Below are 16,426 nucleotides of genomic sequence, written 5' to 3' on the forward strand. Positions count from 1 at the left end.
ACTTTTGGGTATTTATTCAAAGAAAGTGAAATCACTAATGTGAAAAGATAAATGCATCCTAAGTTTACAGCAGCATTCTTTACAGTAGCCAAAATTATGGAAGCAGCCCAAATGTCCACTGATAGATGAATGGCTAAAGAAGATGTGGTGTATTTATACAACGGAACGTTACTTACCCATAAAAAAAACAATGAAATCTTGCCATTCGTGACAACATGGATGGCCCTAGAGGGTACTATGCTAAGTGAAACAAGTCAGACAGGGAAAGTCCAATACCATATGATTTCACTTTTACGTGGAATCCAAAAAAACAAGATAAACGAATAAACAAGTAGATTTATAATGACAGAGAACAAACTGGCGGTTGCCAGAGGGCAGGGGGCTGGGGGTGGGAGGAGGGGTACAATAGTGAAGGGGATTAGGAGGTACAAACTTCCAGTTATAAAATAAGTCACAGGGATGGAAAGTAGAGTGTAGGGAATATAGTCCATAATATTGTAATAACTTTGTATGAGGACAGATGGTAACAATACTTAGCGTGGTAGACACTTCATAACGTACATAATTGTTGAATCACTGCTGTACGCCTGAAACTAATTTAATATTGTATGTCAACTACACTTCAGTTTAAAAGTTAAAAATAAAATGGCTTTGAATTTGTATCACTACAGGCAGCCCCCAATCTAAGAAGCCGTTGAATAATAAAGGTTTATTCTCTAAACTGTTCAGAGCTCAGAATTTTTTTCCATAGATGCATCATAAATGATTGAGCTCATGGGTCAGATATGAAAAGTCGATTTAACTCCATAGTGATCTTGAAGGACAGGATCTACTTCAAATTCAACTAACCGCTCTGTACAGTGTTCCTCTGATGGGAAGACCTATATCAAGTCCCAAATCACAATCCCAGGCACATTCCATGCCCCCCATCCATCTCCCTGCTCTTGTTTTGAAATTCTCAGCAAAAACACCAGGACCTTCCTAATGGAATGAATGAGAATTCAGGTCTCCTGTCTCCAAATCCTTTCCAGAAGTTATCACTTAATATCTGGGTAAAAGGTAATGCTTGGGTCAGTCATTCTTAGGGTCTCTGAATTACGAGAGTAGGGTCTTACCTCCAAAAAACAGAGCCTGTAGATTCAGACCTCCTCTACTTGGTGGGTCATAAGGTGTTCGGGCAGATAGTATGATTGAAAGAGCATTTACTGTGGGTCAACAAACCTGAATTTGAATCTTGACCATTACCTGTATAACCTTAAAAGAATAACTTGACATATCAGGGCCTTGCTTTTCATTTATTTAAAAAATAATAAATAGGGGAACCTGCGTGGCTCAGTCGGCTAAGCATCCGACTCTTGATTTCAGCACAGGTCGTGATATCAGGGTTGTGAGATCCAGCTCTGCGTCAGGCTCTGCACTGGGCATGGATCCTGCTTGGAGTTTTTTCTCTCCTTTTCCCTCTGCCCCTCCCTGTGTCTCTCTCTGTCTAAAATTAATCAATCAATCAATTGATTAATAGCATGTCCAGTTTCTTAAAAGAAAGTTTTTAGCTTTCAAGAGCATTTCAAAGGAATCTATCAGCACCACCACCACCTTCCCCAAATTAAGAACAAGTGGACAAAATGATCTGCTAAATTCTTAGCCCTGGCATTTTAAATTATAAGTCTAGTATTTCTTAGAAGCTGCCCAACCATGACTTTCTCACCGAGTATCAGGACCCTCCAAATCATCTGGTATCGTTCTCCTCCATGTTAGTTAAACAATAAGCAAAACGACAAATCAAAGGTTTAAAACCTTTCTACATGATTTCTCATTCTCTGAAAATCTTTCTTTTTGCTGTCATACAACATCTATCCCTTCCAAACCCTCAATTTCCAAATGAGAGTTTACATTGATTAGACTAATTGGATAATTTCTAGGTCATCACTTGGTGTCTTGTAGACTTCTCTCTCCCCCCCATCTCCTCAATCAATGTATCCTTCAACTTCAATTTGCTTTGACATATTCCTTGCTCCTAAGAGCTTTGGACCCAAGACAGAGGTTGAAATCTAAGGTCAGGGGCGCCTGGGTGGTGCAGTGGTTAAGTGTCTGCCTTCGGCTCAGGGCGTGATCCCGGCGTTCTGGGATCGAACCCCACCTCAGGCTTCTCTGCTAGGAACCTGCTTCTTCCTCTCCCACTCCCCCTGCTTGTGTTCCCTCTCTCGCTGGCTGTCTCTATCTCTGTCGAATAAATAAATAAAATCTTTAAAAAACAAAAAAGAAATCTAAGGTCAGCCCTCATCATTTAGAATCACTTTTTTTTTTTCTTTCAGGAAAAGGAGCATTGAATTGCTTATCCTGTGTGTGGAGTTACCACCTAGCGGGAGGACTCTGCATCTCGGACTGCCTGGTGGGGGAATACAGAGTGGGAGAGGTACTGAGAGCTGGGTGTGCTGTGCCCTCCTCCATTCCTACAGAGGCACATGAGCTCATTTCTGCAGGGCATTCTGGGCAAAGTCAAGAAGTCCTAAAATTCCTACACTTGCTCTAGTTTTATCATCTTCTACCACTGAATCACAGAATAATGGTACTACCCACCTGTAGCCTTAATCTCAGTCAAAGGAACTGAGATGACCTGAGATAAATAATGGGGAAGTTAGGGAATGAGGACCTCAGATTTACCTCTACATTCATTGCTCATGACCTTAGAAGTTTCAGGTCCACTTAAAAATATTATATCAGACATAAGAAATATTGGGGTGCCTGGGGGGCTCAGTCAGCTAAGCATCAGACTCTTAATTTCAGCAATTTCGACTCAGGGGCATGACCTCAGGGTCCTGGGATTGAGCCCCAGTAATTTCAGCTCAGGGGCATGACCTCAGGGTCCTGGGATTGAGCCCCACATCGGGTTCTGCTTGAGATTCTCTCTCCTTGTCCCTTTGCCCCACCCCCACTCAAGCATGCATGCGCTCTCTCTCTCTCTCTCTCTCTCAAATAAATACATGTTGAGAAAGAGAGAAAGAAGAGAGGGAGAGAGGAAGGAAGGAAGGGAGGGACGGAGGGAGGAGAAGGGAGGGGAAATATCTTCTCTCCTACGCCTCTGCTATCTAACCTGAAATGCCTGAATCATGTCAGAACTACACAACCACTTTTGGTCTTTCATTTCCTCCACCCCTGCACAGTGTATTAAGAGAACTATATTTCATTTCCTTGCCTAGAAACCATGGGTATTCTGAGTTCACTAATTCCTTGTGTTTCCAAAGTGTAGAAATCAAGTAAATCTCCCCCATGGTGAAATTAACATGACCCAACATGTTCACGTAGGAGTTCTCTTTACACCCTTACACCTTGGAGAAACTCCTCAGTTTCAGAGACATTAGATAATTTGCTAAAGATTACATGAGTAGTAAGTAACAAAGCTGATATGGAACCCAGGGGTCCTGACAGCTACCCCAGGATTTGACAAGATAATAACAGCTAAGAAAGCACCTTATCAACACCTGAAGCATGCCCAAGTACTCAACAAAGGCAATTTCCATTCCTTCCCTTTCTACCATCCTTCCAAAGCACAGAAGTAAAAGAGGAAGCCATCTTCCCTCATCTACATTTTTAGACCACGGAGGCAGCAACTTGTCAGGAGGGAAGCCACTTTATCCTAATCTCTTATCTCACTGTATTAGCTAGGCAGTCACAAATACTACAAAGGGGTGGGGCCACAAGAATGTAACAACCCCAGAGGCCGAGCCTGTTAATGTATCTGAGTGCAGGTGTCAGGTCAAAGAAAACCCCAGCGCAGACTTGATGAAAAGTGGAATTTGATGTGTCACCTGTGTTGGTGACATTGGAGCAAGTGCTGGGGATTCTGTCAACTAGGAGAGCACAAACAGAGGGTCACTGCCACTCAGCTGTCTGGGATGTTGCCACGTGGGAGTGATGACAGTGTCAACAGTCTAGTTTTTAAAGAGAAACTAGGAACGGATTTTCAAGTGAAATGTCCCAATTTTGAAATGTGGGCAAGGAATTGGAAATTTTTTAAACTGTGAAGGTCAATTTAGTAATGAGCCAGACACAACTTGTCCTTGACCAAGTACAGCCCATGAGCTGTCTGTTTGTAACTTGAGCTATTCTAGAAGCCTGTTCTCCCACTATTGTCACCAGCAGATCTCACATGGAGAGACCCAGCAATAGTTTCCTTCAAGTGCAGACACTTGGTTCTTTCACCCTGAACAGTTAAAATGGACCCAGAGCAATCAATCTTTCTTCTGTCCCACACATGCCCCCCTCCCTCACGGAGACAAGATGGAACTCCCACCTGGGAGCTCCAGTGCCTTGTTAATTCCCCCACATTCAAAAAGAATCTCCCAATTGTTCTTGCCAGGGGGAGAAGTTTAACTGTGAAAAATGTCACGAGAGCTGTGTGGAATGCAAGGGACCTGGCGCCAAGAACTGCACCATGTGCCCCACCAGCCTGGTGCTGCTCATGGATGACAACCGTTGCCTACCCTGCTGTAATGTCTCCGATCCCTCCAATGCCCAGGACTGCTGTGACTGCCGGGACACCACAGGTGAGCGGAGAGGAAAGGAAGCCTGCAGAGGAAGGGCCTGTCTCTGGAAGAGGATGAGAGCAGAGGGGAGAGGAGGATAGAAAGTTCCAGAGAATAAACAGAGCTATCTTTTTATTGAGTGCCTACTATGTCCTTACTGTACTTAAAACTTTCTGTCCATCAACTCGTAGAAGATTTTATTTTTATTTTTTATTTTTTTTAAAGATTTATTTATTTCAGAGAGACAACTTGAGAGCACAAGTCGGGGGAGGGACAGAGAGAGAGGGAGAGAGAGAGAAACTTCAAGCAGACTCCCTGCTGAGCTTGGCCCCCCCCCCACCCCAACTCGGGGCTTGAGCCCAGGACTCTGACATCATGACCTGAGCTGAAATCAAGAGTCAGCCACTTAACCAACTAAGCCACCCATGTGCCCCTAAGTAGATTTTTTTAAAGGAATTTCTACAGCCAACGTGGGGCTTTAACTCATGACCCTAAGATCAAGAGTCCCATGTTCTACCTACTGAACCAGCCAGGCACCCCTATAAGTAAATATTATTAATCTCCTTTTGCAGATGAGGAGACCAAGACTCAAAGGGTTTGGTTAGCATGCCCAAGTCCATAGCAATATTAAGGGCACATCTGGAATTAGACTATAGGTCCTTTGGACTACATTCTTTCTGCTGCTGTGCTCCCTCTAAGAACTCAAGTTGGTCTAGAATATCATTTTTTAAGAAGATTTTATTTATTTTTTTGAGAGAGAGAGAGAAAGAGAGAACAAGTGAGCAAGCAGTGGGAGGGATAGAGGGAGAGGGAGAATCTCAAGCAGACTCCCCACTGAGTGTGGAGCCAGACTTGGGGCTCAATCTCACGACCCTGAGATCATGACCTCAGCTGAAACCAAGAGTCAGATGCTTAACCAGCTGAGCCACCCAGGCACCCCTAGAATCTCATCTTTATAAATTTACTTTCTTCTTTTTTATTCTCCCTCCTTGAAAAAAAAGGAAAAGAACCAACTGTCAAAAGAGCTGATGCCAATATTACCTTGATTCTGCTGTAGACTCATTCTATGGAAGTTAGCCAAAATCTAGAGCTCCCCTTAGAGACTTAAAGCATTTTAAAATGAACTTTCATCAAAGGCTAAAAAGAAACAAAACCCCTTTTTACCAATTCCCAGGCCCCCAACTATCTCCTACCCCCAAACCCATATATATGGGTACTTGGTCTTCATAGGCCACAAACTCAGAAAGATCCCAAATGAAGTCATTCTTCTATCTCTCTCTCTCTCTATATATATATATATAGAGAGAGAGAGAGATATATATATCTATATATAGATAGATATCTAGATATATATTTTTTCCCCACCCTGCCCTCAGGGGTCTTATAGACCCAAAGTGTAAGTGAACAATCCATTTCTCAGTGGCAGAATCTCCTAGCCCAGACCAGGGCCTCCCAAACCAAGCTCAGCCTCCAAGAGCCTCCCCTGACCACTTCAGCTCCCAATCTGGGCCTCACACCGCACAGCAGAGAAACACTCCCCCACTTGCCCCTGACTCGCCCACCCGTGGGCACTGCTCCCAGAATGCCTCCTTTCTGCCAGGGAGGCAATAAACTCCAGGGCTGGGGAAAAATTTATATATATGTATATGTATATATATGTACATATACATATATATGTATAAAATATATATTTTTTAAATTTATATGTTCATTATATTTTTCTAAAATATATATATTTAATATAATAGAGAATATATATTTAATATAGTAGAGAATATATATTTAATATAATAGAGAATAAAATATATTCTCTAGTCCAGAAGCAGATCATTTCCTTAGGGTTCAGATGTATCATGGCCTGACAAAGAGACACCATATTTATGTGAGCCTATCCATGTCTAACTGAAGTAAATCTCAGACCCATATCTGCTACTAGCCATTTCTTTTTTATTTTTTTGTTAGCCTTCTCAATTAAATTCTAAATAACATCTTTCCAAAACAGAATTATTTCCTTCTTTTAGGTTTCCTACCCCTACGAACAGCTGGTTTCCCCAGCCCCTCATACATATCCACCTTCAGGGTCTGATTGCCTCATATCCACGCTATGTCAGCTAAGAATAATAATCCTCATTACATCAATGGCTTTAGATGAAACCAGAAGTGTGTGCACATTGGGTGCAGAGTTTCTCCAAGACTGTTCCAACTACGAACTATTTAGTCAGCTTTCCTGGGCCTTCTGTGGCACTTGAAGATCCACCTGGGGCAACTCTGCAAAAGTCTGGATACTCTTGATTACCTGCTCATTTTTTTACTGAGACACTCTGCTCCTTCAAAGAAACCAGATCACAGAGGCTGACCCTGACTCTGCAGACCTAAGCCTAGAGAAGAGTAAGACATGATTGCATATGGCGCCCTAGTAATTGAAACAATCTCGAAAGATGTTTTACTGATTCTCCTGCCCTAGGCAGTATTTATCTCCAGGTACCTCACACGGATTGCTTATCCATCCCTCTGGTGCTTTAATATTTCCTCCAGAGAAAAATTCTGTGCTGATATAGTTAATGACAAAACAATTATGATATTTTAGAAGAGGAAATTCTGTTTGATGGGCAAAAATCCCATGAGGATGAAAGTTTGGATAAAACAAGCAACTTATTTATCACCAGCAAAAAGAGAGGGAAATACATAGCGGTGAAGAATCAGACCTAATTGGCCAGTATGTAATAAGCAAAAGTAATGGCCCCTAAAATAATTGGTAGCAGAATTACCACCATTCAGCTAGTATATGTAATGTACCTAGAATCTCATAAAAGAATCCTGGGGGCAGACCCAGGTGGTTCAAAAACCACTTATGGAAAACTTACCCTGTATTTCAACTTGTACATCCAACAGCCCTGCTAGATTTTTCCCTGGTGCTCTTATATTCTCAGTCACTCTCCCATTTGGTGGGTTAAAGAATGGGGGGGGGGGGGGCGCTGGGTAACTTACCCAAATCTATCACCCGAATAAATGAGTGAAAAGTAAGAAAAATGAGCTCATCGCTGAAGTTGTGGCTTGGGCCTTCCTGTCGTGACGGTTTTGGTTACTCCACGTTCTCAGTCAAGGTGTCAAAACAGAGGCTGGTGAATGAACGACAGGGGACAGAGCTCGCAACTTCAGAAATCTTAACTATGAAACAAGAGTCTCCTGTGACTCAACTTGGTCATCAGAATTTTAAAAAGCTACTTCTATTCCTGTCAGAGTAGGGCTACAGAATGCACGTCCCCAAAAACACAGTCGTTAGAGTATTTGCTCAAACGTCTCTGGTCCACGGCATGCAATTTGGATCCCTGGGCTCGAATTTTAATTGCTCCACAGACAAGCTTTTGCCTCTGACAGGCAACGATTCATGTCCTCTCTGTGGACCTCGGTTTCCTCAACTGTCAAGCAACAGACTGACCTAATTTGTTTTTTTTTTGTCATCTCATTGAGTTCTACTGATTTACCAGAGTTAAGTCAACTTGGTATTTAAAACAAATCTTCGGGGGCGCCTGTGAGGCTCAGTCAGTTGATCTCAGCTCAGGTCTTGATCTCAGGGTCACGAGTTCAAGCCCCACATTGATTTTCACACTGGGCACATGGAGCCTACTTTAAAAAAATAAATTAATAAAAAATAAAACAAACCCTCTTCTCCCGCTGATTTGCCTTTTCTCTACATTTAGCTGTGGAGAGTCTGTTCTGCCTGTCTTCAGGTCATTTCCTGGGTGATTTACACTGATGTGGGTGTTATCTAGATGCGATGAGGTGAGCCTAGGATCCTTCTACTCCACCATCTTCTCTGGAAGTCTGACCTAATTAATTCCTAAGGCCCCACACAACTGTAAGAGTCAATGGCTTGGGGGCGCCTGGCTGGCTCAGTCAGTAGAGCGAGTGACTCTTGATCTCGGTTCGTGAGTTTGAGCCCCACATTTGGCATAGAGCCTACTTTAAAAAAAAAAAAAGTCAATGGCTTTATAAATAATCTTCCCTGCCCTTGACTGTTGGACCAGGTTGAAGGGTACTTGAGGAAAGGAATCAGTCTTTCCAGAAAGTCAGAGTTGAAACAAAAAATAGAGCATTTAGAAGTAACTGAAGCATGGCCCAAGATGGAATATTTTTCTGAAGAAGGAAATAGAAAAATCAATTGGTCAGGTTGGATACTTGGCGGCTGACTCATGAGGTATGAGGATGAGGGGACTCTATTTCTCAAACTGACCCTCAACCTAGAAGGGTTTGTTGGTATCATCAGACACAGACTGGGACTCTCGGGGGGTATACGGTCCAATTCTGTAGAGTAGGGTGCCCTCTAGGAAAATCAGACACAGTGATTCTACCATTTTAGTTTTCAAAGGGAAAGGAAAGCCTTTTACCTCAGAAACTAATTTTCCTCATTGCATTTTTTCTCTCCCACCCTTGCCCTCTCTGTTCTTCCTTTGGGGTCTTCTTCCAACAGAGGAGTGTATCCTTCAAGCAAGAGAAATTGGACCTGCCGGTGAACGTACCAAGATAGCCCTGCTCATCACCTCCTCTGTTATGCTGGTCCTTCTGCTCGGGGCCGCTGTGATTGTCTGGAGGAAATCGCGGGGCCGAGTCCAGCCAGTAGCGAAGGCCGGCTATGAGAAGCTGGGCGACCCGAGCAAGTCATACGTTTCCTATAAGAGCAGCCATCGTGAAAACACCAGCTTTGAAGAGGATCAGGTGATTGAGTACAGGGACCGGGACTATGATGAGGATGAGGATGATGACATCGTCTACATGGGCCAAGATGGCACTGTTTACCGGAAATTTAAGTACGGGCTGCTGGACGAGGAGGAGGATGAGCTGGAATACGACGATGAGAGTTACTCCTACCAGTAGACAGGAGCCCACCCCCCTCACCCTGGCCCATTCCACTCACCGGCATGCATGCGAGTGTTAGTGTTGGGGTTTTATCCCCACATAGCAGGCTGATGTGTGGGTGTTTGCCTTTGTCCTCTTAACCATGAGTCCAATACAGTGTGTAAGAATGCTGAAACAATTTGTTCTTCTTTTGAGTGGCTCAACTCCATTAACCATAACTGAGGGTAAAATTTAGAGATATTTCCCTCAAAATAAGATGTCAAAATACAGGAAGTGAAAAAAAGTGAGATTTGTACCCTTCATGAGATTAAGAAAAAAGTGGGCCCATAGGAATTCTGTTTCTCAGCTCTATTCTGGGGATATTTGCTGCCTTCTGGGATTCTGGGATTTCTGTAAATGATTGGGGGGGATGGGAAGACCGAAGAACTCTTTTGTCTCAGAGAATTTTTCTCCCCTGTTAGCTATCTTTAGGCAAAGGTTGGTTCTGTTAGGGGCAGCTAAAGAGGGTTCTCCTCCTCACGCCATTTATCACTCGCCTCCAGACTGCCCCTGGGGAGCGGAAGACATTACCTGTGCTAAGGGTGTTCCCAACCTACTCGGAGATGAGGGAAGACAAGGGTGCATGCGTCAGAGCCAAGGAGCCATGTGCCCCCGGGGCTCTGGTTCTTGTGCAGGAACCCACAGTCATCCTGCTCTAGCGACAGAGTGAGTTCAGGCAGAACAGAGGTAGCAACAAGCCGGTAGGACAGAAATCATTACATTTCCAAGAATTGCAGCATTACACCTTCATGATTTGCTCAGAAGCTTTTGTGGTGGGAAACACCAGCTAAGACATCAAGTAATACAAGACAAATGGTCGTGTTAACCTAACATAAAAGGGGATAAAATGACAAGAACTGCATCCACTATGAAAAAAAAATATTTTTTTAGCTACCAAATCAGAAAGCTTTCATCGACAGCCTGTCACAGAGCTGAGAATCCCCCTAGAAAAAGTTGGAATGGATTCTAATTGGGAAAATCCCAATGTCCTGCGCAAGAGGGTAATCCAGCTGCCCGCCAGCCTTCCAACACCCTCTACCACTGTGATCAGTTTCTAGACATCCTAGGCCCTCCTTGGTCCACTCTCCTGTTAAGTACATGCTCGGATTTGTGCACTGGGCTGTTTTCTACCAATAGTAACACAGAGAGAGGGGCTCCTCCTGTGTGAAATTACGTAAGCGGGGTCTTACAGATTTTCTTGTCCAAGCAGAAGTTACAGGCAGTGCTGGGAGGGGATCACGAAAAATGTGACTTTTTCAGATGACACGGATACTCATAAAAAATGTATCACACACCTCCTACGTAATAGGTATGGAGCTAACGAATTCCTTTAAGGAAAAAAGTCATCCCACTTAATACCATGACTTCATGAGGTTGGTACCGTTATTACCCTGTTTTTATAGGAAACCTAAGACTTGAGAGGTTAAGCAAATAGCCCGAGGTCACAGAAAGCTAATCAACATTCAAGGAAAAAGAATGACTTTGATGTGCTTATTCTTAACAGCTATGCTATACTGGCATAAACTAAGAAGCGATCTAAATATAGTATAAGAGAGTATTACTTTATTTCATGATATGGCAATGATATTACCCTTACTAAATTCATGCATTTTTCTTTTCTTTTAACCTAATAGATCCCTGACACAGGAACTCTCTGGGAAGAGGCCTTCCGTGTACTGAAGGCCTCTGTGTTTCTTTAGGGGAATGCTCTTAAAACAAAGGTTGGCAAACTTTTCTCTGGAAAGGGCCAGAGAGTAAATACTTTAGGCTTTGCGCAATGATTGGCTCTGCCACATGGCACTAGTGCGGTCAATCTAGAACAAATAAGTGGGCTCCAGTCCAATTAAACTTTATTTATGAGCCCTGAAATTCGGATTTGAGGTCATTTTCACATATCAGGAATTATTGTTCTTCTTTTGATTTTTTTTCTTCCAGCACTCAAGAATGCAAAACCATTCTTATCTTGGGGCAGTACGGAAACAGGTGATGGGCCAGGCTGGCCAACAGACTTTAGTCTGCCAACCTCATCTTAAAAAAATCCTTCAGAGCCCACGTGTATTTATACACACGTGATAGGCTTCCAACAGTTTTGATCATTTAAAATCATCTCTTCCAAATCTATCTGAGGTTCTGATAGTGCCCTTTGCAATTCTTCGGAATTAAAAATGGATGTAGCGTAGCCATCGTATCAATGGGAGACTTTCTTCTCCTTGCCGTGTAATTACAGAGAGTAGCCTATGCAAGAGGGATTTTGTTCATTCTGTGTTGCTCTTCTTCCCTGATGATTCTAAAGCCCTGACAGACTGAGTTGGACATTTCTTTGTGCAAATTGTGTTCCAAGAAAAATCTGTGTTTATGATACACAGTTAAAGATTAAATGAGGTTGAGATGACCTTGAATACCAAGAAAAATTGTGTTGTTACCTTGTGTGAGCCCGGAAAAAAAGGCTTGTGCTGTGTTGGTAGTCTGACATCTTTCATTCTTTGTTCCTGGTCACGCCGCGTAATCCTCAGACTTCTTTTGAGTACTGTGCTAACAGCGGTCTAAACAGATAAACATGTGGTTGGAAAACAAAGTTCCTTTTTGGTTTTCTGTTTGCAAATAACTCGGAAATAGGAAGAGGATCCTTATAGACTGGAAATGCACCAAGAGGCTGAACAAGGACTTGGAAAGTTCTGGTTCATAGAAAGCAATTTTAAAATTGGAAACGAAATTAAATCAAGACCAGATAATGCGATGGGGACTGGCTTATTAAAGCCTATTTCTGAGCACATCATGTGCTTGATATTATGCTTTACCAAGTAAGAGACACAAAACAATGCTGTTTGTTAAGAGCGCTGTTTTTTTCTTTTTATCTTTCTACCTCCAATGACTGGAGATAGTGATAACAGTTATGAAGCTTCTTCCTAAAAAATCAACCCAATCCGTCTGTCAGCCCCACCATCGCTGACTCAGTTAGGTTCCCCGTTTCTCTCATCTGGACCTTTCCTGCTTCCTCCTGAATTTTGCTGAACTTCAGTCTTTTTTTTCTCCCAATGTACCCTTTATTCCTCTATCAAAGTTCCACCAGATCTTTGGTCCACCAGCCCATCGCATTCTGGGCTCCCCATTATCCATGCTGACTTTGACATTCAAGACATTGCAAGACGGAGCCATTGCCTCGATCACCCACCAGTTCCCACCTCTCCTTATTTCCCAGATTCCCCATTTGTCCTGAATTGCTTCTAAGTTCCCCAGGATAATATCCTGTTATGTCCTGGCCTTGGGTACACATTGTTCACTCTCCTTAGAATATTCTTCCCTCACTTGGACCAATTGGAAACTTTCCGACCATCCTTTAAAATCATGTTCCCTTTTTGAGATATTTGCAAATGACACTACAGATAAAAGACTGGTATCCAAGATCTATAAAGAACTTCTCAAACTCAATACATGAGAAACAAATACTCAAATCAAAAATGGGCAGAAGATATGAACAGACACTTTTCCAATGAAGACATACAAATGGCTAACAGACACATGAAAAAATGTTCAAAATCATTAGCCATCAGGGAAATTCAAATCAAAACCACACTAGGATACCACCTTATGCCAGTTAGAATGGCAAAAATTGACAAGGCAGGAAACAACAAATGTTGGAGAGGATGTGGAGAAAGGGGATTCCTCTTACCCTGTTGGTGGGAATGCAAGTTGGTACAGTCACTCTGGAAAAGAGTGTGGAGGTCCCTTAAACAGTTAAAAATTGAGTTACCCTATGATCCAGCCATTGCACTACTGGGTATTTACCCCAAAGATACAGACGTAGTGAAGAGAAGGGCCATATGCACCCCAATGTTCATAGCAGCGTTGTCCACAATAGCCAAACTGTGGAAGGAGCTGAGATGCCCTTCAACAGATGACTGGATTAAGAAGATGTGGTCCATATATACAATGGAATATTACTCAGCCATCAGAAAGAACAATTACACAGCATTTGCAGCAACATGGACAGGACTAGAGGAGATTATGCTAAGTGAAATAAGTCAAGCAGAGAAAGACAATTATCATATGGTTTCACTCATTTATGGAACATAAGAAATGGGAAGATCGGTAGGAGAAGGAAGGGAAGAATGAAGGGGGGGTAAACAGAAGGGGGAATGAACCATGAGAGACTGTGGACTCTGAGAAACAAACTGAGGGCTTCAGACGGGAGGGGGGTTGGGGACTGGGCTAGGCCAGTGATGGGTAGTAAGGAGGGCACGTACTGCATGGTGCACTGGGTGTTATACGCAAGTAATGAATCATGGGACTTTACAACAAAAACTAGGGATGTACTGTATGGTGACTAACATAATAAAAAAATTATCATAAAAAAAAGAAGAAAATAAAGAAGCCACATCAAACACCTAGATTAAAAAAATAAAAATAAAAAATAAAATCATGTTCCCTTCTTCTAACCTCTCCTGGGAGGTCTCCCCCAACCACCCGGAAGATGAATCTCATTCTCACCTCTCTGCTACCTACGTGCTCTGTGCATACAGGTTTTCACATCATCCCTGTATCTACTGAAAGAGGGGGCAGCTACTTGATGCCTTGAGGTGGCTACTATTTCCTTTCCAGAACCTGGCACAGTGCCCAGAACTTGGTAAGCTCTTGGTGGAATTGAATTTTAGGAAGGCAGGACTCATATATGAACAGCTAGACAATGATAATGGTCCTGAGTGCAGTGGGAAGGGGGACGAGAGGGGGTGTCAGTTAAGCAGAAGTACAAGATAACTGCAAATAAGAGCCTGTAGGGGGTAGTCTCATGGGGGAGATTTGTGCTTTGACTTGAGTTGAAAAAGAGGATGTAGAAGATATTCCTCAAAGTACTCACTGGAGTTAATAAGTAGTTGATCTGACTTTCATGATGATAGTAGTGATAATATTAATTTACCAAGGATGTATTAAGAATTGACCATGGGGCACACCTGGGTGGCTCAGTCGGTTAAGCGTCTGCCTTCAGTTCAAGTCATGATCCCAGGGTACTGGCCCTGGGATCGAGCCCCACCTCGGGCTCTCTGCTCAGTGGGCAGCGGGCTTCTCCCTCTGCCTGCCGGTACCCCTGCTTCTGCTCTCTCTCTTTCAAATAAATAAATAAAATCATTAGAAAAAGAAAAAAAAGAACTGACCATGTGCCCCGACATTGTTCTAGATACTGGGAAACACCAGCAAGTGGAACCAATCAGATATTGGGTCTTAAGGAACTTGCGATGTAGTTGGGGAGAAAAAATAAATAAATCATAACAATAAAAATCCATTTTTGGTGTCTTCTATGTGCCAAACATGGTCATAGGCACTTTTTTCATTTGATCTTATTTAATCTTTACAAACAAATGCTATAGAGCAGTAATATGATGTCTCTTTATGACGGATACTCAAGGTGCAGTCAGAGTGTGAGTGGTCCCACGGGGATTTGAGTTGAGGGCTCTCCAGTCCATATTTTTTTCTGCTCTGCCACTGCTTCTAACTGAAGAAGGAATCTAGCCTCTGTCAGTAATCCTTGGATCTCTCCCATTTGGAGATTAGTCTTAACTGTATGGAATTTGCCAGAACAACGAATCACCAGAGGGTAATGCCAGCGAAGCATGAATGAGAACCCACAGTTCAGGTACAATCTTCACCCCGAGGCAGTGTGAGCGTCAAGAAAGAAAGAAATTTTTTTAGGTAATTGTAAATATTAACTAAATATAAGCCAACACATTAAAACCCAAGATAAAGACTTAGGTCCTTACTGCATACATTTGACACTGAAATAGGTATTTCAAAATCTGTTTGGAGTTAAGGAGATCTGCTTCAGAGTTCACGAAAAAAGAAACTGCAGTGCCCTACCCAAGTTCAGATGCCATCAACTGAAATAAACGGTAGTCAGCATTTTGCACTAAAATGTAATAAATGTAAATAGATTGCGTTTCAGAGAGAAACATACGAATTCTGTCAAGGTGTGACTCTCACCGACTTTGAATCTAACTGATCACCATGTATCAACATCATCTGATAATGAATAAATGTGACCAAAATTTAAGGATGTACTTGGGTTTCACATTTAAAGCTACCTATGTCTACCTTGCATTGTTTTCAACACAGGCCAAAAAAGAAGGCCCCAAAACAAGTCATAAAGCTGAAGAAAGATAAAAGAGATGACGTCTGTTTTGTTTACTTCTATTGCCTCAGTGACGAACACTTCCAATGGTACAAAGGCAAATATCCGTTGAGTGATTCCTGGTATAAAAATAATTGCACAAGGGCGCCTCCTGAGCTCGGAGTACCCACCAGAACTAGGTCCTGTGGCCACACTCAGCAGTAAGGAAGGCTTGAAAGCAAAAATCTGATCAAGAGTACTAAGACTGATTACCTTGTTGGGTTTAGAAAACTCATGACTTATCCTCTGGGACTTTGCCAACCCCAGTAAAAGCTTTCCGTTTTTAGGAAGAGGAGAACAGCAGAGTGGAGCTGGTAGATAACCTAATAAGAATGTCTCTCCCACTCTAACAAAGGTGTTCATTGATAAGAGCTGATCCCAGCTGCCAAGGGAAATGACAGAAGGCTAATGAAGCCATTCCATGGAGCAAACGTGTGTTTGTAAAGCAGAGAATTATAATGCAAGAGCAGAACAAGACAGAGGCCAGGAGGATTCCCATCTCTCTACATTACTGTCATCAGTGAAGCCTCCTCCCTGGCTAGGAGTGGGATTCCGTGCCTGATAGAAATTCTGCTGTATTCTTGAGGCTGCTTTTAGTTAAAAATTACAGAAAGGTCAACCCACACTGGCTTCAATACCAAAGGTATTTAGTGGCTCATTTAATCAAAAAGCCTAGGGTGGGGGATCAGGTACTGCTGGGAAATGGTGCCCGACCCGTGGCCTTGGGTACTGGTCGATCTCCATTGTCCCTCTGTCTTTTGCTGGGTTGGCCCCTTCTCACTGGAGACCTGCCCTCAAAGAGGCAGACTTTTCATTACCTTGAGTCCACATTCAAGAGGAAAAAGGC

At 42.8% G+C, this 16,426-nt stretch overlaps 1 protein-coding gene across 1 annotated transcript in view; it reads left to right on the plus strand.

Moving 5' to 3' along the window:
* The window catches only part of PCSK5 (proprotein convertase subtilisin/kexin type 5), a 451,769-nt gene extending 439,433 nt beyond the window's left edge, over positions 1–12,336 (plus strand). Inside the window, exons 36-38 of the mRNA XM_026518823.4 lie at positions 2,313–2,413; positions 4,358–4,544; positions 8,995–12,336. Coding sequence (XP_026374608.1) covers positions 2,313–2,413; positions 4,358–4,544; positions 8,995–9,398 — 692 coding nt within the window. The 3' untranslated portion in view covers positions 9,399–12,336. The remainder of the gene's footprint in view (positions 1–2,312; positions 2,414–4,357; positions 4,545–8,994) is intronic.
* Positions 12,337–16,426: the final 4,090 nt, after the last annotated feature.

The sequence above is a fragment of the Ursus arctos genome, unplaced genomic scaffold (genome assembly GCF_023065955.2).
Source record: "Ursus arctos isolate Adak ecotype North America unplaced genomic scaffold, UrsArc2.0 scaffold_33, whole genome shotgun sequence".
Classification (NCBI taxonomy): Eukaryota; Metazoa; Chordata; class Mammalia; order Carnivora; family Ursidae; genus Ursus; species Ursus arctos.